This window comes from Lutjanus erythropterus, chromosome 21 (assembly GCF_056507025.1).
Source record: "Lutjanus erythropterus isolate fLutEry1 chromosome 21, fLutEry1.hap2, whole genome shotgun sequence".
Taxonomy (NCBI): Eukaryota; Metazoa; Chordata; class Actinopteri; order Lutjaniformes; family Lutjanidae; genus Lutjanus; species Lutjanus erythropterus.
The window spans coordinates 29876511-29899263 of record NC_139337.1 but is presented as its reverse complement, the minus strand read 5'-3'; the positions used below and the strand labels follow the sequence as shown (position 1 = coordinate 29899263).

The 22753-nt window shown below is 33.7% G+C and overlaps 1 protein-coding gene across 2 annotated transcripts in view; it reads right to left on the bottom strand.

Annotated features, from left to right (window-relative positions):
- The window catches only part of LOC146307808 (E3 ubiquitin-protein ligase RNF31-like), a 48755-nt gene that overhangs the window by 6931 nt on the left and 19071 nt on the right, over positions 1 to 22753 (bottom strand). Inside the window, exons 3-14 of one of the 2 annotated variants that reach the window (XM_084747515.1) lie at positions 9574 to 9720; positions 9151 to 9306; positions 8993 to 9055; positions 8321 to 8453; positions 7490 to 7657; positions 7226 to 7376; positions 6146 to 6297; positions 5854 to 5996; positions 4465 to 4707; positions 3224 to 3565; positions 467 to 652; positions 66 to 272 (exon numbers count right to left, since the gene is read on the bottom strand). In XM_084747515.1, the coding sequence (XP_084603641.1) occupies positions 66 to 272; positions 467 to 652; positions 3224 to 3565; positions 4465 to 4707; positions 5854 to 5996; positions 6146 to 6297; positions 7226 to 7376; positions 7490 to 7657; positions 8321 to 8453; positions 8993 to 9055; positions 9151 to 9306; positions 9574 to 9720 (2091 nt within the window). The remainder of the gene's footprint in view (positions 1 to 65; positions 273 to 466; positions 653 to 3223; positions 3566 to 4464; positions 4708 to 5853; positions 5997 to 6145; positions 6298 to 7225; positions 7377 to 7489; positions 7658 to 8320; positions 8454 to 8992; positions 9056 to 9150; positions 9307 to 9573; positions 9721 to 22753) is intronic. The other variant, XM_084747516.1, reaches the window with a different exon arrangement.

Genomic DNA, 22753 nt, shown 5'->3' with positions numbered 1-22753 from the left:
TGCACTAAATGTCAGTGAGGTGAGGGGCGTTTTTTCTTTTTTTTTTTTAAGATGGCGTGTCCCACCTTGCTGCGGGGGAAGATGCAAAGACAGATTGGACACTCGTTGTTGAGGAGACGCCGGATGAACTCCTTATCGGGAGATTCTTTCACAGCCTGCACCACGTCCTCCAGAGTGTAGGTGACATCTGGATCTTGAAGCAGCGAGAGGACGAGCTCGCAGCGCCCCCAGCTGGGCAGGTCGTACAGCGCCAACAGACGCCTGCACATCCTCTGCAGAGAGCACAAGGACCACAAGGAGTTAATGTAACAGCAAAGAAGCTATGAACATAAACAAAACACTGCACCTCAAACACACACAGGCATGTTTTCTTTTAATTAAAAAAAAATACACATCAGTCCCACGTCAGCAGAGGTAGCAGGTGTTCATCCTAAAAGCCCTCAGGTGAGCTGCCGTGCGGCCTGACCTGTTTGTCCGGGTGTTTGGGATCTATCGGCGGCTCAGGCTGGTCCATCCAGATCCGCTGGTGGAAGGGCTCCAGGAGAGGGCGCTGCAGCAGAGACAAAGCCCCCTTCACCTCTCCTCCACTGAGCCGCAGGGCCTCCTCGCACTGAGACACGTCTCTGAAGCCCAGGGAGTGCAGCTCCCTCATCTGCACACACACAGACACACACAAACAACAGGGAGGTAAATTAGAGTTTAACCTGGTCTCAGGATCTGTTTTGTTTTCACTGCTCATGATTCCTCTGGGTCACATTATCCAAAGACATGGTATTTCCTCCTATTGTTGTGTCGGTGACACTCAGATCTAACAGCCACTGATCCTGGCAGGCTAAGTCCAATAAGTGACCGTCTGTGAGATATCAAAGTTTCTGCAGCTTAAAGAGAGAGTTCACCCAAAAATGATAATTCAGTCATTATCTGCTCACCCTCGTGCCGACTGAAGGGCGGGTTTAGTTTATTAGTCCACAAAACACTGCTTAAGACCATACTGTTGACTTTTAAAGCTCTTCATGTCCACTCTCCATGTTATGTACCTAACCTGTTAGTCAAAGCCTTTTATTTGTTTCCCAGGTGCGGCGTAAAACTAAAGGTGACGGAGGATTCTCAGAGTTACGGCACGAGCTGCCTGAGGAGATCAGGTCAGCAGAACCAGAGACTTCCTGTAAATCTCTTCTTGAAACAGACTTTTATCAGAGAGCCTTCCTGATCTTACACCGCTGCCCTTTACTGGTTTTTACAGGTTTTATTAGCTGTAATTACTTTTGACTTTTACTGACAGTTGGTATTTGTTTTATTGGCTTGGATTTTATTGACTGCCCTCTTACTATTTATTTGCTTGTAAATTATTAATTGTCTGCAATAAATGACACTCACCAACGTAAATGATCATCATGCTGTGCAGCCGAACGCTGAATGTCAAACACACAGAACTTTGTTTTCAGATCTCGTTAAGGAAATTTGAGGAAATATTAAGTCTGTCAGGCTGAATCTTTGGGAAATGTGTTTGTTTGAATTGAAATTTGTTTGAATATTTCACTCAAATTAAACATTAAATAGCTTCAATGAACAAGCGTTTACATCACACAGATGAGAGACTCAAGGTGACATTATTTGAGGGGAAATAAAAGACAAAAAAGGATGTTAAGGGCTATCAGGCTATAATTTATATCAATTATTAACAATGATTGGGGAAGCAAGCGATTAATAAAGTGAATAATTGAATTTTAGCAAAATAAATATCATAACAATATCATCAGTAAACTTGTTTATTTTCTCGAAATAAATTCTATTAATTCAACTTAGTTTCACTTCATATTTTTCCCCTGTTCCACTAATGAATAAGCCTCTATGTTATACATTATTTTCAGGAGTTTATTCACGTTTTTGAGAATGACGACACCAGCTGAAGAGAAAACAACTACGAGATTATTTCAGGGTTAATTTGGAGGTATTTACCTCTTGATACAGCTACAGTTAATCTATTGATTATTTTTTCAATTAATAGATTACTTGTTTGGTCCATCAGTGTTTCCCAAAGTCCAAGATGACGTCCTCAAATGTCTTGTTTTGTCCACAACCCAAAGATATTCAGTTTACTGTCATAAATGAGTCACTGAACACTGAACTGTCTGATTTTGCTGCTCTGAGACAAATTTCAGGCAGGAAACTGAACTCAGGTCTTGAATGAAGACTTAAGATATTTTCTTTTTTACAGCTTTGGTACTTTCAATACTATCAAATGTTAGTATTGTATTATTTGAAACAATGTGGTATTGAAAACATTTTGAAGTATTAATACTTTTGCTCATTAGGACCAGGGATATTGATTGGCAGGAGAAATAGACCATCGCTTCATGTGCAAGCCTCTGATGCAATACAGCTGTTTAATTCAGCACCATTAACAGCATCACACAGAAGAAAATAATGAGTTTTGGATCAATAATCTGTTAATCCTCTGAGTTTAGGTCATGAATTTGGAGTCTAAACACACACCACACCTGTCCAGGAGTCGTATATCTCCTGCCTCAGTTTAAACGTTTCCTCTGAGAGCAGTTTAATCAAAAGCCAGTGTCAAGAGGGTCGTACTGTACAACACTCCTCCACACAGTATCACTCCCAACGCCCCACAGACAGACCGTCTTTGTTCTGAGTTATTTTTCAAGGTCAGAAAGTCAGGAGACACTCGACAGACATCCTGTTTTCTCACAAATTCATTTAATCTACAAAAAGCTGCAGATTAATCTCGCTGCAGCTGAGACTCTGCTCCCCCTTCTGTGCTCTGCACACATGGATGAAGATCCAGCAGCTTTACTCAACACCTCCATATCAACAGCACACTAAAAAAAGTTTGTATCACTTCATGCTGTAGTGGCTGCAACTGTTATCTATTCTTTTGGAAAACAGTAACCCCAGAGCAGGGTCTCTCTGGGAGGACTAATGATAACAGAACTTAATTTAGACTCTGATCCCTGCTTGGAAATAACTGAGTTTTTTTTTCTTTATTTATTAGACTAAAAATAGTTAAGGGAGCTTGTTTAACGTAGAGAATATGTCTGCAGTTGTTAAGCTGACATCAGCTGGTGGGAAATTGTTAACATGTCTGCTAACCGCAGTGGAAGATGTTGACACAAACTGCAGAAGTTAAAAACTCCTCTACGTCCAGCAGAAATATTCTACTGAATGAATTGTATTTAAGTGTTATTTTTTTGTGTTTTCCTACCTTGACCTGTCTGTCTCTCAGCAGCTGTCTCACGGCTCTGTCTGTGTCTCCCCCTGCTGCCAGCCAGGCGAGCTTGGCCTCGGCTCTGGACAGCTTCACGCCTTCACCTGCGACGGGAGGAGCGCTCTGCTCCGGGTCCTCGCCGTCTCTCTCCACCGTGAGCTGCATCCCAGAATCCCCCGCTTTGTAGTTCAGCTGGACCGAAGCCGCCATGGCGCAGATTTCGTCCAGCAGGTGAGGCAGCTCCGATTTCAGCCAATCACAGGGTTTAGTGTTGCTGCCGCTGCCGCACAAGATGGCGGCGTACACCTCCTCAGGACTGACGCCACACTTTTCTGCTTCCTGCGAAGGACAAAGACGATCAGTCTCATGTTTATTTTACTGCGATATTGTTACTTCCAGCTGAAATGACAAGTGACACAATTAATCTGCAGCTATTTAAGTTTAAGCTTCACAATTGTGAAGATTTGCTGCGTTTTTCTTGTCTTATGTGATGGTAAAGTGAATAATTTGGGTGTTTGGACTGTTGGTTGGACAAAACAAGACATTTGATCATCATATGTCACTATTTTCTGCAATTTTATAGACCAGAAATTAATAAAATAATCAGCTGATAATGAAAACAATTGTTTGTTGGAGGCCTGCTTCTAACAGTTAAAAGGATGAGGCTGTGCTTTAATTAAAAAGTTTCACTAAATAAATAATTTCAACAACTTCTAAAACTGAAACTTATAATGATTATTTCCATTACCAATAATTAATTAATCATTTAGTCTATAAAATGGATGTTGGAAATATAATCTAAGGCCACAATCAGTCCTCTGGGTTGATCACTGCAATTAAATTAGGTTTTATTAATCTGTTGATTATGTTTCAGATTAATAGGTTAATTATTTGGTCAATAAAATTTGTGTAAAATTGTGTAAAAAATTAAAATTCAATTTGTCCCAAACCCAAAGATATTCAATTTACAATCATATAAGACTGAAAACCAGCAAATTCTCATATTTGTGAAACTAAAAGCAGTAACTTTGTGACACTTTATATAGACCAAACAGTCAATCAGCTATTTAAGAAAGTGATCAGCAGAATTCATTGGACTGCAGACAGCTGAGCTCAGCAGCAGCTGCACACGTCTGATCACATCTAATTCGTCCTCATTATGAAGACAGAACACAGTTTCCCTGCTGATTTCGTTATCGTGTTGTGTGGTTGTGTGAGATTGATGCGTGTCGACCTACCCTGATCTGGTTGATGAGAATGAGGCCCTCTTCCTTCATCATCTTCTGTCTTCTCAGCTCCAGGTTCATTCTGGGCTTCGGTTGAGGCCTCACACCCGTCTGTGGTTGATCTTTGGTGCTGGACAGAGTCTGCTGGAGGGACTGCGGCAGAGAAACTCCCGTAGAGTCTTTACTTGACAGGTCGCACATCTCACAAACCTGACTGGGTTTCGTGTTTACAAAGGTGCAGAACTGACACATCCACTGCAAACGACAAAGAAAAGAACAAAATTATACACATGAAGACAAAAATATATATGAAAACAGCTTAAAAGAATATACTGAGGGGGTTTAAAAGGGAAACCAACTGCTGTTTTTTTACAGCATAAGTACAATAATCATTCATGTATCTGCAGTAGAGTTTCATACAGATACTTACATTTAAAAACTACATTCAAGGAAGAAACAATCCCTCAACAGCAGCTCTGAAGATTAATAATAAGGAAACTAATGATCAACACTCCGTCATAAAGGGACACTCCACCAAATATGGTTATGTGCATTATGTGTGGGCATCAACCTTGCAATTATGTGTGTATTGTCAAAAAAATAGACTTGAGGTGTAAAAAAAAACACTTGAAATGTCTTTTTACTGTAATTGCTGCAACACAGGGGCATTTAGTTTGTTGCCACCTCGTCATAATTCTGTAGTTAATTTGATGAAAGTAATACATAAGTATTGTAGCACATTCCTCTACACAGACAGTAATATTGTAAAGTTATTATTTTCAAATGAAACCAACTAGTTATATGTATTAAATTACATTTTGAAAATAAGTTCCCCAACACTGTGGATTAATTATTTTTTCATTTAATTTATGAATCTTTTATTCTGCAATAACTGACATATGAAACAGTGCTATTAACCGTTTTAGTTGATTTAGTGAACTTGTTGGCAAAGTTTCTCATTTACGGAGTAAAATTACCATTCGTTTGAAGTCGTGTTTGTGTCACCTGATGAAACTGAGTCTAATATTCACTCTCTTTCAGCTCTGGTTTTTGTCTGCACCTGCTCCTGAGGGAGATATTAGGCTCTCTGGTGGTTAAATGCCTCATTATGTTCACCATCTTGTCTCTAACTGAGTCTGTCTGCAGCTTGATGCTGAGCAGGTGGTGCAAAAATGAACTGAAACTCAATATAAAGCTCTTTAAAGCCGTGGGGAGTTGCTGACATATTCTCTGTTGATTCATCACTATGAGCTTTCACATGGTCGTTTAATACGTTGTTGTTATGGAAACAACGTTATATTCTAACCACTATATGGAAATACGGACCCCAAACACCCACTGTATTAACAGCTGGAAAAATAAAGATTAAGAGCTCGAGGATGCTGCATCAGTGAGACAAACCTTTGTCCCAGAGTCAGACAGAGATCCTGGGCCGGACAGCGCCGGCGCAACAGGCGGGCGAGTGGCCAGACGAGGGCGCTCACACACCTCACAGAGGATGCTGCTGCCTTGATTCACAACTGTGCAGCTCTTGCACTGCCACTCTGAGGAATTAAACACACACATCTGAATTATCGTGCAACAACTATGTCTCCTTATGTCAGCAACAGCAGAGCTTTACATGTTTATTAATTTTAATTCCCCTTTTTAAATCACTTTGTGACTGTGGCGTAGAAGTAAAGTTTAGTCTCACCTGTGTTGGGAGACGTAGGAACTGACATGGGGCTTTCTTGAACGGTGGACGCGGCCGTAGCGAGTCGAGGCCGCTCGCAGGTCGTGCAGAGAACGGCTCGCATCTCGTTCACTGTAGTGCAATGAGAACATTCCCACGGTGACAGAGAAGGACTGGAAGACGACAGAAAAGCAATGAAATTACACTTAGGATGCAGTCTAGCGGCCTGTCTCCTTTAACAGATTCATGATTCAGTTATTCATTTAACTTATATTCATGCGGAGTGATCTGTTGTGCAAGAGACAATAAAATTAACAGCAAAAATCCAACAATTAGACAAACATAACACTTACAAGACTGAACATAAAGAATATAACTGAGAAAGGGTAATCAAGGGCAACAAGCCAGTATTAAATAAAATCTGAAACACAAAGATATGGGAAGCTCAGCTGAACTCAGATCTAACCACTGCAAATTCTAAACGTGCAAAAAAAAAAAAAAATCATATGATCCGACTCTTTCATTTTCTTTGCATTTACATGAAATACAAGAGTTTTCTGAAGCAAATTGTGATTTTTCCGATCAGCATTTTTTAGGTTCAGTATGGACGCCTATGATCCTGTGAGTCATTATGAGAAACTTTAGAAAAAATAATGACCTCTATAGGTTTTCTCAAATCTCTAAATAACGAGATAGCCAGATAACTCACTATTTTGCAATACCAAGTCATTACTTTGTGACACTAACTTGTTATTTTGAAATACTAAATCATTATTTTGAGATGCTAAGTCATTATTTTGAGATAAGAACTCCTCGTTTTAAGATACTAACTTCTTATTTCAACAGAATTTCTCACAATAATGATTTACAGGACATTTTTGGACAGGACATAGTTGACTCATTCTTTTAGAAGATTTTAAATTCTTGTTTAAGATCTTTTATGGAGGGCACCATTCATTTATATTTCTGTCAATGAGCAGGGGAAGCGTTCAGTATCAAGTGAACTGGTGTCACCACACCTCCGATCGTGAGACCACACCGCTGTTTAAAGGAGGAAGTGAATCTGACAGTGAAGTGGTTTGAAGTTCCTGCTCTTCTCACCTGGATGTTTTAGCTGGTGTAGTTATGGTTCTGTTGTGTCCTTTGCGGTCAGGGTGAGAGTGGAACAGCCGGTCACAGTTCAGACACAGCCTCTGCACACATGTGGAGCACTGAGCGTACACAGACGAAACCCCACAGATGCTGCACGTCTCTACACACGCACACACACAAAAAAACAACATTAAAGGAACAAAAACAACTTGCAGCTTTTGCTGTTTGTCCCTGATAAATTCCTGATTTAAAGCTTGTTGTAATCTGACGTACCCTGTTTGGTTTTCTGTATTTTGTCTCTCTTGTGATTGGCTCTGGAGGGGTGGCGGTGAAAGAGGTCATCACACGCATCACAGAAAGGCTGATTGTCACAAGACGGGCAAACCAGAGACGAAGGACCACCACACAAATTACACTCACTCGCTGGAGGAGAGCCTGCAACTAAAGAAAACAAATCGAGACAGTGAGTGAAGTTAAGCTTCGAGGTACGTGTTCTGCAGTAGATTTATTTATTTATAAAATAAACATTTTATTAAATCTCATGATTGCATGTGCAGAAGACAGTGTGCGAAAGTCTTTTTACTTTTTAAGATTTGAAAATACAAAACATTTTGCCCTGTTTTCACATTTTTTGTTTAGACATACTCCACTTTTATTTTTCTTTTGATGCCTCCAGTATTAATCTACAATGTAGAAAAATAATATAAATAAAGAAAAAACACTGAACGAGAAGATATGTCCAAACTTTTGTCTAGTACTGCATGAAGAGGTGACAGCTCTTTTTACTAACTCTTCATCACTGGTCCATCAGTCGTACGATTTCTTCTTTAATTCCATGTTGATGTATCAGAGCACAGTGAGCTAAAAACTGGTTTGTGGGTGCAGATTTTTAAAAATGGTGGTGTAAGTACTACACCTTCCAGCATGTCCCCGAAAATTAATTCTGACCTTGGTGGAAAGTTCCTCCAAAGGTTCCTCGTCTGGATTAAGCTTGTGGCATCAAAAGAGACTAATTCAGGTAAAAAATGTTGTTTTTAATCACTAACTGGTGACGAACAGGTTCTAAGTAATGAAAGCAGGTAGCGAGGTGTTGCAGCAGCTCACCTGTGGCTGGTTTCAGAGGCTGTCCTCCAGGGACCTGCGTGGGTTTGGGTGGAGGAGGCAGAGCCTGGAGTTTGTCTCCCTGTTGCTGCTCCTCTCCAGCCGGGATAACCACAGCGTTATTCACCGGCTTATCCTGAACAAATCAGCATCACAGTCAACACTCTTCACACTTTAAACATGCAGCAGACAAAGAAAAAAAAATTAACTGCATGAAGACAGATGATTGTGCTGCATTTGAGCCGAAAGACTTTTATTAAAGGATTTGTTTACATGTTCTTTATTTAACTATTCTTCATTTCTTAATGACATGAACAGACAACTTAAATCAAATGTATTTTTGGCATTAGCATGAGCACAAATGCTGATTTCACTCACTTCATGTTTTCTGTTTATTAGTAGAAATTCCTGCTTAGAATGATTTCAAATTGTATGTTTGTGATTTGTATTAAAAACGATCCCTTTAATGTTTATATGTGATGTGTGACTTGTGAGAATAAGTCATATAATGTTCAAATATGTGCAATTTCTGTTTTTTTGTATTTGTTGGGAGAGTGTGCAAATTCAAAAACAGTGTTCTGCAGCTGATATCAAATTTAGTGACAACATTTTTGGTTTAATGATGCTTTTTGACACAGATTCGAGTATACAGACGCTGGAGATGTTGGTACAGACCTGTACCTGCTGGATGACAAATGGGATGATGTCTTTGAAGTGTTCTGGGTGAGGATGGGTACCCTGAACAAACAGACACATAACAAGTAGAATACAGTGAATTTCTTCCACAAAACGCAGCTGAGCAACACCAGCACTATTCACACACAAACACAAACCTTGATGAGCATGTCCACCTCTGTGCGTAGGGTCATGACCTCCAGCGTCACTGCAGCCACCTTCTCGGTGTCTGGATCGGTGACTTCATCTGGGAAACTGAGGCCATCGATCTGCTGATTGGTGTAACCGTACAGAAAGAGGACTCTCCTGCCTCCCTGAGGAGGAAAAAAAGGATTGTAATACTTCCTCATGATACTTCAAGAACGTCCAGACTTTTTTTTTTTTTACAATATATGATTCAGCAAGTTAATCATTATAAATGTAAAAAATGTCTTTTTAAAAAAAAAAGGAAAATCAACTTGATACACACTAAAAGGCACTGTAAAAGCAGAATTACATCAAAAATGTCTGTAGGAAATGGAAGATCTGCACCAAATGACTGTTACAGGCAGAAGGATGTAACTTGTCAGGTTTTCGCTCACCTTGACGGCGTCCACTGTCGTTCTGAAGACGGGGTTGTTGTGCTTGACGCTCCTCCAGTATCTGGGCCTGGTGGGGCTGGTCAGGTTACAGCCATACTTCTCCAGGATACTCAAGGCCTTGACCAGTCGACTCAGAGACTCCACAACCTGACGTAGAGGCAAAATGAACAAGAGAAGTTGGGACTGCGTCCGCATACTGAACAGTAAAGTTTTACTCCAATAAAAAGAAGAAGAAAGTTTTGGCGACAGTAATCCTGCATCATCAGGACCCACGCAGGGAAATCAAATTTTAATGCTTCTGATGTTTATATTTAGGATACAAGCACAGCAGTTTTAACAGCTTTTGACCAATTCATCAGGGAAAATATCTGCACCTCTATGCATACATCTTACAGTTATTTGTACAAATGCATGTCTTATTCAGATCAGTTATGCGACAGCCTCCTGATTTTACATTTAGCAGATGGATTTATTAGTAGTTTAGCTAGTTCATGCTAAAATTACTTATCTGTTATCATAAAGTCCAGTTCTTTTTAGGGATGCCGATATATCAGCATTAATATTGGTATCGGCCAATGTTTTGTTGTCATTTTTTAACATATCGGCATCGGTCCGATGAGTAAAACTGGGCTGATATTATCAACCAATGTTTATATCTGCATGTATGTATGTATGTATGTATATATGTATGTATGGTCTTTTATATATATGTGTGTATGTATGGATGGTTATATGTATGTATGTATGCATGTATGTATGTATGTATGTATGTATGTATGGTCATATGTATGTATATATGTGTGTATGTATGCATGTATGCTCATATGTCGGGTCATATGTATGTATGTTCATATGTATGTATGTATGTATGTATGTTAGATCATAAGTATGTATGTATGTATGTATGTATGTATGTAAGTATGTATGGTCATATGTATGTCTGTTCATATGTATATATGTATGGTCAAAAGTATGTATGTATGTATGTATGTGTATGTGTGTGTATGTATGGTCATATGTATGTATGTTCATATGTATGGATACATGTGTGTATGTATGTATGTATGCTCATATGTATGCATGTTCATATGTATGTATGTTCATATGTATGTATGTTCATAAGTATGTATGCTCATATGTATGTATGTTCATATGTGTGTATGTCTGTATATATGTTTGTATGTATGTATGTATGTATGTATGTATGGTCATAAGTAGGTATGTATGTATGTATGAATGTTCATATGTATGTATGTATGTATGTATGTAAGATCATAAGTATGTATGTATGTATGTATGTATGTATGTTTGTATGGTCATAATTATGTTTGTATGTATGTAAGATCATAAGTATGTATGTATGTATGGATGGTCATAATTATGTATGTATGTATGTATGGTCATAAGTAAGTATGTATGTATGTATGGTCATATGTATATATGTTCATATGTATGTATGTATGTATGTATGGTCATAAGTATGTAGGCATATATGTATGTATGTATGTATGTATGGTCATATGTATGTATGTATGTATGCATGTATGTATGTATGTATGTATGTATGTATGTATGTTTGTCATTTTTTAACATATCGGCATCGGTCCAATGAGTAAAACTGGGCGGATATTATCAACCAATGTTTATATCTGCATGTATGTATGTATGTATGTATGTATGTATGTATGTATGTATGTTCATATGTATGTATGTATGTATGTATGTATGTTCATACGTATGTATGTATTTATGTATGTATGTATGTATGGTTATATGTATGTATGTATGTATGTATGTATGTATGTATGTATGTATGTATGTAAGATCGTAAGTATGTATGTATATATGTATGTATGTATGTATGTATGTATGTTCATATGTATGGATATATTTGTGTATGTATGTATGTATGCTCATATGTCGGGTCATGTGTATGTATGTATGTATTTTCATATGTATGTATGTTCATATGTATGTATGTATGTATGTATGTATGTATGTATGTATGCTCATATGTCTGCTCATATGTATGTATGTATGTTCATATGTATGTATGTATGGTCATAAGTATGTATGTATGTATGTATGTATCTATGGTCATATGTATGTCTGCTCATATGTATATATGTATGGTCAAAAGTATGTATGTATGTATGTATGTATGTGTGTATGTATGGTCATATGTATGCATGTTCATATGTATGTATGTTCATATGTATGTATGTATGTTCATATGTGTGTGTGTATGTATGTATGTATGTATGTATGTATGTATGGTCATACGTATGTATGTATGTATGTATGTATGGTCATACGTATGTATGTATGTATGCATGTATGGTCATAAGTAGGTATGTATGTATGTATGTATGTATGTTCATATGTATTTATGTATGTATGTATGTATGGTCGTATGTATGTATGTATGTATGTTCATATGTATGTATGGTCATACACATGTACGTATGGTCATATGTATGTATGTATGTATGCATGTATGTATGGTCATAAGTAGGTATGTATGTATGTATGTATGGTCATATGTATGTATGTATGTATGTATGTATGTTAGATAATAAGTATGTATGTATGTATGTATGTATAGTCATATGTATGTCTGTTCATATGTATATATGTATGGTCAAAAGTATGTATGTATGTATGTATGTATGTTCATATGTATGTATGGTCATACATATGTACGTATGGTCATACGTATGTATGTATGTATGCATGTATGTATGGTCATAAGTAGGTATGTATGTATGTATGTATGTATGGTCATACGTATGTATGTATGTATGTATGTATGTATGGTCATAAGTAGGTATGTATGTCTGTATGTATGTATGTATGTTCATATGTATTTATGTATGTATGTATGTATGTATGTATGTATGGTCATACATATGTACGTATGGTCATACGTATGTATGTATGTATGCATGTATGTATGGTCATAAGTAGGTATGTATGTATGTATGTATGGTCATATGTATGTATGTATGTATGTATGTATGTTAGATCATAAGTATGTATGTATGTATGTATGTATGTATGTATGTATGGTCATATGTATGTCTGTTCATATGTATATATGTATGGTCAAAAGTATGTATGTATGTATGTATGTGTATGTGTGTGTATGTATGGTCATATGTATGTATGTTCATATGTATGGATATATGTGTGTATGTATGTATGTATGCTCATATGTATGCATGTTCATATGTATGTATGTTCATAAGTATGTATGGTCATATGTATGTATGTTCATAACGTATGTATGTATGTTCATATGTGCGTATGTATGTATATATGTTTGTATGTATGTATGTATGTATGTATGTATGTATGTATGTATGTATGTATGTATGGTCATATGTATGGATATATGTGTGTATGTATGCATGTATGCTCATATGTCGGGTCATATGTATGTTAGATCATAAGTATGTATATATGTATGTATGTATGTATGTATGTATGTATGTATGGTCATATGTATGTCTGTTCATATGTATATATGTATGGTCAAAAGTATGTATGTATGTATGTATGTGTATGTGTGTGTATGTATGGTCATATGTATGTATGTTCATATGTATGGATACATGTGTGTATGTATGTATGTATGCTCATATGTATGTCTGTTCATATGTATATATGTATGGTCAAAAGTATGTATGTATGTGTATGTGTGTGTATGTATGTTCATATGTATGTATGTTCATAAGTATGTATGCTCATATGTATGTATGTTCATATGTGTGTATGTATGGTCAAAAGTATGTATGTATGTATGTATGTATGTGTATGTGTGTGTATGTATGGTCATATGTATGTATGTTCATATGTATGGATACATGTGTGTATGTATGTATGTATGTATGCTCATATGTATGCATGTTCATATGTATGTATGTTCATATGTATGTATGTTCATAAGTATGTATGCTCATATGTATGTATGTTCATATGTGTGTATGTATGTATATATGTTTGTATGTATGTATGTATGTATGTATGTATGTATGGTCATAAGTATGTATGTATGTATGTATGTATGTTCATATGTATGTATGTATGTATGTATGTAAGATCATAAGTATGTATGTATGTATGTATGTATGTTTGTATGGTCATAATTATGTTTGTATGTATGTAAGATCATAAGTATGTATGTATGTATGTATGGTCATAATTATGTATGTATGTATGTATGGTCATAAGTAAGTATGTATGTATGTATGGTCATATGTATATATGTTCATATGTATGTATGTATGTATGTATGGTCATAAGTATGTAGGCATATATGTATGTATGTATGTATGTATGTTCATATGTATGGATATATGTGTGTATGTATGTATGTATGCTCATATGTCGGGTCATGTGTATGTATGTATGTATTTTCATATGTATGTATGTTCATATGTATGTATGTATGTATGTATGTATGTATGTTCATACGTATGTATGTATTTATGTATGTATGTATGTATGGTTATATGTATGTATGTATGTATGTATGTATGTATGTAAGATCGTAAGTATGTATGTATATATGTATGTATGTATGTATGTATGTTCATATGTATGGATATATGTGTGTATGTATGTATGTATGCTCATATGTCGGGTCATGTGTATGTATGTATGTATTTTCATATGTATGTATGTTCATATGTATGTATGTATGTATGTATGTATGTATGTATGCTCATATGTCTGTTCATATGTATGTATGTATGTATGTTCATATGTATGTATGTATGGTCATAAGTATGTATGTATGTATGTATGTATGTATGGTCATATGCATTTCTGCTCATATGTATATATGTATGGTCAAAAGTATGTATGTATGTATGTATGTATGTATGTATGTATGTGTGTATGTATGTTCATATGTATGTATGTATGTTCATATGTGTGTGTGTATGTATGTATGTATGTATGTATGGTCATACGTATGTATGTATGTATGTATGTATGTATGGTCATACGTATGTATGTATGTATGTATGTATGGTCATAAGTAGGTATGTATGTATGTATGTATGTATGTATGTATGTTCATATGTATTTATGTATGTATGTATGTATGGTCGTATGTATGTATGTATGTATGTTCATATGTATGTATGGTCATACACATGTACGTATGGTCATATGTATGTATGTATGTATGCATGTATGTATGGTCATAAGTAGGTATGTATGTATGTATGTATGGTCATATGTATGTATGTATGTATGTATGTATGTATGTATGTTCATATGTATGTATGGTCATACATATGTACGTATGGTCATACGTATGTATGTATGTATGCATGTATGTATGGTCATAAGTAGGTATGTATGTATGTATGTATGTATGGTCATATGTATGTATGTATGTATGTATGTATGTATGTATGTATGTTAGATCATAAGTATGTATGTATGTATGTATGTATGTATGGTCATATGTATGTATGTTCATATGTATATATGTATGGTCAAAAGTATGTATGTATGTATGTATGTATGTATGTTCATATGTATGTATGGTCATACATATGTACGTATGGTCATACGTATGTATGTATGTATGCATGTATGTATGGTCATACGTATGTATGTATGTATGTATGTATGTATGGTCATACATATGTATGTATGTATATATGTATGTATGGTCATACGTATGTATGTATGTATGTATGTATGTATGGTCATAAGTAGGTATGTATGTATGTATGTATGTATGTTCATATGTATTTATGTATGTATGTATGTATGTATGTATGGTCATACATATGTACGTATGGTCATACGTATGTATGTATGTATGCATGTATGTACGGTCATAAGTAGGTATGTATGTATGTATGTATGGTCATATGTATGTATGTATGTATGTATGTATGTATGTATGTTAGATCATAAGTAGGTATGTATGTATGTACGTATGGTCATACGTATGTATGTATGTATGCATGTATGTACGGTCATAAGTAGGTATGTATGTATGTATGTATGGTCATATGTATGTATGTATGTATGTATGTATGTATGTATGTTAGATCATAAGTATATATGTATGTATGTATGTATGTATGTATGTATGGTCATATGTATGTCTGTTCATATGTATATATGTATGGTCAAAAGTATGTATGTATGTATGTATGTGTATGTGTGTGTATGTATGGTCATATGTATGTATGTTCATATGTATGGATATATGTGTGTATGTATGTATGTATGCTCATATGTATGCATGTTCATATGTATGTATGTTCATAAGTATGTATGCTCATATGTATGTATGTTCATAACGTATGTATGTATGTATGTTCATATGTGCGTATGTATGTATATATGTTTGTATGTATGTATGTATGTATGTATGTATGTATGGTCATATGTATGGATATATGTGTGTATGTATGCATGTATGCTCATATGTCGGGTCATATGTATGTTAGATCATAAGTATGTATGTATGTTTGTATGTATGTATGTATGTATGTATGTATGGTCATATGTATGTCTGTTCATATGTATATATGTATGGTCAAAAGTATGTATGTATGTATGTATGTGTATGTGTGTGTATGTATGGTCATATGTATGTATGTTCATATGTATGGATACATGTATGTATGTATGTATGTATGCTCATATGTATGTCTGTTCATATGTATATATGTATGGTCAAAAGTATGTATGTATGTGTATGTGTGTGTATGTATGTTCATATGTATGTATGTTCATAAGTATGTATGCTCATATGTATGTATGTTCATATGTGTGTATGTATGTATATATGTTTGTATGTATGTATGTATGTATGTATGTATGTATGGTCATAAGTAGGTATGTATGTATGTATGTATGTATGTTCATATGTATGTATGTATGTATGTATGTAAGATCATAAGTATGTATGTATGTATGTATGTATGTTTGTATGGTCATAATTATGTTTGTATGTATGTAAGATCATAAGTATGTATGTATGTATGTATGTATGGTCATAATTGTGTATGTATGTATGTGTGGTCATAAGTAAGTATGTATGTATGTATGGTCATATGTATATATGTTCATATGTATGTATGTATGTATGTATGGTCATAAGTATGTAGGCATATATGTATGTATGTATGTATGTATGGTCATATGTATGTATGTATGTATGTATGTATGTATGTATGTATGTATGTATGTATGTATGTCATTTTTTAACATATCGGCATCGGTCCGATGAGTAAAACTGGGCGGATATTATCAACCAATGTTTATATCTGCATGTATGTATGTATGTATGTATGTTCATATGTATGTATGTATGTATGTATGTATGTATGTATGTATGTATGTTCATACGTATGTATGTATTTATGTATGTATGTATGTATGGTTATATGTATGGATATATGTGTGTATGTATGCATGTATGCTCATATGTCGGGTCATATGTATGTTAGATCATAAGTATGTATGTATGTATGTATGTATGTATGTATGTATGTATGTATGGTCATATGTATGTCTGTTCATATGTATATATGTATGGTCAAAAGTATGTATGTATGTATGTATGTGTATGTGTGTGTATGTATGGTCATATGTATGTATGTTCATATGTATGGATACATGTGTGTATGTATGTATGTATGCTCATATGTATGTCTGTTCATATGTATATATGTATGGTCAAAAGTATGTATGTATGTGTATGTGTGTGTATGTATGTTCATAAGTATGTATGCTCATATGTATGTATGTTCATATGTGTGTATGTATGTATATATGTTTGTATGTATGTATGTATGTATGTATGTATGTATGGTCATAAGTAGGTATGTATGTATGTATGTATGTATGTTCATATGTATGTATGTATGTATGTATGTAAGATCATAAGTATGTATGTATGTATGTATGTATGTTTGTATGGTCATAATTATGTTTGTATGTATGTAAGATCATAAGTATGTATGTATGTATGTATGTATGGTCATAATTGTGTATGTATGTATGTGTGGTCATAAGTAAGTATGTATGTATGTATGGTCATATGTATATATGTTCATATGTATGTATGTATGTATGTATGGTCATAAGTATGTAGGCATATATGTATGTATGTATGTATGTATGGTCATATGTATGTATGTATGTATGTATGTATGTATGTATGTATGTATGTATGTCATTTTTTAACATATCGGCATCGGTCCGATGAGTAAAACTGGGCGGATATTATCAACCAATGTTTATATCTGCATGTATGTATGTATGTATGTATGTTCATACGTATGTATGTATTTATGTATGTATGTATGTATGGTTATATGTATGTATGTATGTATGTATGTAAGATCGTAAGTATGTATGTATATATGTATGTATGTATGTATGTATGCTCATATGTCGGGTCATATGTATGTATGTTCATATGTATGTATGTATATATGTATGTATGTATGTATGTATGTATGTATGTATGCTCATATGTCTGTTCATATGTATGTATGTATGGTCATAAGTATGTATGTATGTATGTATGTATGTATGTATGGTCATATGTATGTCTGCTCATATGTATATATGTATGGTGAAAAGTATGTATGTATGTATGTATGTATGTGTGTATGTATGGTCATATGTATGCATGTTCATATGTATGTATGTTCATATGTATGTATGTATGTTCATATGTGTGTGTATGTATGTATGTATGTATGTATGTATGGTCATACGTATGTATGTATGTATGTATGTATGTATGTATGTATGTATGGTCATAAGTAGGTATGTATGTATGTATGTATGTTCATATGTATTTATGTATGTATGTATGTATGGTTGTATGTATGTATGTATGTATGTATGTTCATATGTATGTATGGTCATACATATGTACGTATGGTCATACGTATGTATGTATGTATGCATGTATGTATGGTCATAAGTAGGTATGTATGTATGTATGTATGTATGGTCATATGTATGTATGTATGTATGTATGTATGTATGTATGTATGGTCATATGTATGTCTGTTCATATGTATATATGTATGGTCAAAAGTATGTATGTATGTATGTATGTATGTGTATGTGTGTGTATGTATGGTCATATGTATGTATGTTCATATGTATGGATATATGTGTGTATGTATGTATGTATGCTCATATGTATGCATGTTCATATGTATGTATGTTCATAAGTATGTATGCTCATATGTCTGTATGTTCATAACGTATGTATGTATGTTCATATGTGTGTGTGTGTATGTATATATGTTTGTATGTATGTACGTATGTATGTATGTATGTATGTATGTATGGTCATAAGTAGGTATGTATGTATGTATGTATGTATGTATGGTGATAAGTATGTATGTATGTATGTATGGTCAAAAGTATGTATGTATGTATGTATGTATGTGTGTGTATGTATGGTCATATGTATGTATGTTCATATGTATGGATATATGTGTGTATGTATGTATGTATGCTCATATGTATGCATGTTCATATGTATGTATGTTCATATGTATGTATGTTCATAAGTATGTATGCTCATATGTATGTTTGTTCATAAGTATGTATGTATGTTCATATGTGTGTATGTATGTATATATGTTTGTATGTATGTATGTATGTATGTATGTATGGTTATAAGCAGGTATGTATGTATGTTTGTTCATATGTATGTATGTATTTATGTATGTATGTATGTATGTATGCTCATATGTATGTTCATATGTATGTATGTATGTTCATATGTATGTATGTATGGTCATAAGTATGTATGTATGTATGTATGTATGTATGTATGGTCATATGTATGTCTGCTCATATGTATATATGTATGGTCAAAAGTATGTATGTCTGTATGTATGTATGTGTGTATGTATGGTCATATGTATGTATGTTCATATGTATGGATATATGTCTGTATGTATGTATGTATGCTCATATGTATGCATGTTCATATGTATGTATGTTCATATGTATGTATGTATGTTCATATGTGTGTGTGTATATATGTATGTATGTATGTATGTATGGTCATACATATGTATGTATGTATGTATGTATGTATGTATGCTCATAAGTAGGTATGTATGTATGTATGTATGTATGTTCATATGTATTTATGTATGTATGTATGTATGGTCGTATGTATGTATGTATGTATGTATGTATGTTCATATGTATTTATGGTCATACATATGTACGTATGGTCATACGTATGTATGTATGTATGTATGTATGTATGTATGTATGGTCATAAGTAGGTATGTATGTATGTATGTATGTATGGTCATAATTAGGTATGTATGTATGTATGTATGTATGGTCATATGTATGTATGTATGTATGTATGTATGTATGTATGTTATATCATAAGTATGTATGTGTGTATGTATGTATGTATGGTCATATGTATGTCTGTTCATATGTATATATGTATGGTCAAAAGTATGTATGTATGTATGTATGTGTATGTGTGTGTATGTATGTTCATATGTATGTATGTATGCTCATATGTATGCATGTTCATATGTATGTATGTTCATATGTATGTATGAATGTATGTATGCTCATTTGAATGGTCATATGTATGTATGTTCATAGGTATGTATGTATGTTCATATGTGTGTGTGTATGTATGTATGTATATATGTTTGTATGTATGTATGTATGTATGTATGTACGTATGTATGTATGGTCATAAGTATGTATGTATGTATGTATGTTCATATGTATGTATGTATGTATGTAAGATCATAAGTATGTATGTATGTATGTATGGTCATAATTATGTATGTATGTATGTATGGTCATAAGTAAGTATGTATGTATGTATGGTCATATGTATGTATGTTCATATGTATGTATGTATGGTCATAAGTATGTAGGCATATATGTATGTATGTATGTATGTATGTATGGTCATATGTATGTATGTATGTATGTATGTATGTATGTATGTATGTTTGTCATTTTTTAACATATCGGCATCGGTCCGATGAGTAAAACTGGGCGGATATTATCAACCAATGTTTATATCTGCATGCATGTATGTATGTATGTTCATATGTATGTATGTATGTATGTATGTATGTTCATATGTATGTATGTATGTATGTATGTATGTATGTATGTATGTATGTATGGTTATATGTATATATGTATGGTAATATGTATGTATGTATGTATGTATGTATGTATGTATGCATGCATGGTCATATGTATGCTCATATGTATATATGTATGTATGTATGTATGGTCATATGTATGTATGTTCATATTTATGTATAGTCATAAGTACATATGTATGTATGTATTTATATATGTATGTATGTATGTATGCTCATATGTATGTTCATATGTATGTATGTATGTTCATATGTATGTATGTATGGTCATAAGTATGTATGTATGTATGTATGTATGTATGTATGGTCATATGTATGTCTGCTCATATGTATATATGTATGGTCAAAAGTATGTATGTATGTATGTATGTATGTATGTGTGTATGTATGGTCATATGTATGTATGTTCATATGTATGGATATATGTGTGTATGTATGTATGTATGCTCATATGTATGCATGTTCATATGTATATATGTTCATATGTATGTATGAATGTATGTATGCTCATTTGTATGGTCATATGTATGTATGTTCATATGTGTGTGTGTATGTATGTATGTATATATGTTTGTATGTATGTATGTATGTATGTATGTATGTATGGTCATATGTATGTATGTATGTATGTATGTATGTATGTATGTATGTATGTATGTTCATATGTATTTATGTATGTATGTAAGATCATAAATATGTATGTATGTATGGTCATAATTATGTATGTATGTATGTAAGATCATAAGTATGTATGTATGTATGTATGCATGGTCATAATTATGTATGTATGTATGCATGTATGGTCATAAGTTAGTATGTATGTATGTATGGTCATATGTATGTATGTTCATATGTATGTATGTATTTTCATAAGTATGTAGGCATATATGTATGTATGTATGTATGTATGTATGTATGTATGGTCATATGTATGTATGGTCATAAGTATGTATGTATGTATGTATGTATGTATGTATGGTCATAAGTAGGTATGTATGTATGTATGTATGTATGTATATTCATATGTATGCATTTATGGTCATACGTATGTATGTATGTATGTATGGTCATAAGTATGTATGTATTGATGTATGTATGTATGTTCATATATATGTATGTATGTATGTATGTATGTATGTATGTATGGTGATAAGTATGTATGTATGTATGTATGTATGGTCATGAGCATGTATATATGTATGTTCATATGTATGTATGTATGGTCAAAAGTATGTATGTATGTATGGTTGTAAGTTTGTATGCATGTATGTATGTACGTAGACTGAAAATCATGCAAACTGAATTTTTGAATGACTTCCTTTATTTTCAAAAAGACCATACATAAATACATACATACATATGAACATACACACATACATACTTATGAATATACATTCATACATATGAACATACACACATATGACCATACATACATACATACATACATACATACATAAATATAACCATACATACATACATACGTACATACTTATCACCATACATACATACATACTTATGACCATACATACATACATACTTATGACCATACATACACATGACCATACATATATACATACATAGGTACATACTTATGACCATACATACATACATCCATACATATGACCATACATACAGACATACATACATATATATATACATACTTACTTATGACCATACATACATACGTACCTATGACCATACATACATAAATACATACATACATACATACATACTTATGACCACACATACATACATATGAAGATACATACATACATTTCTATGACCATACATACATACACACATACATATGACCATACATACATAAATACATACATACATACATACTTATGACCATACATACATATGACCACACATAAATACTTATGACCATACATACATATGACCACACATATATACATACATACTTATGACCATACATACATACATACATGCATACATACATATGAACATACATACATACATACATATGAACATACATACATACA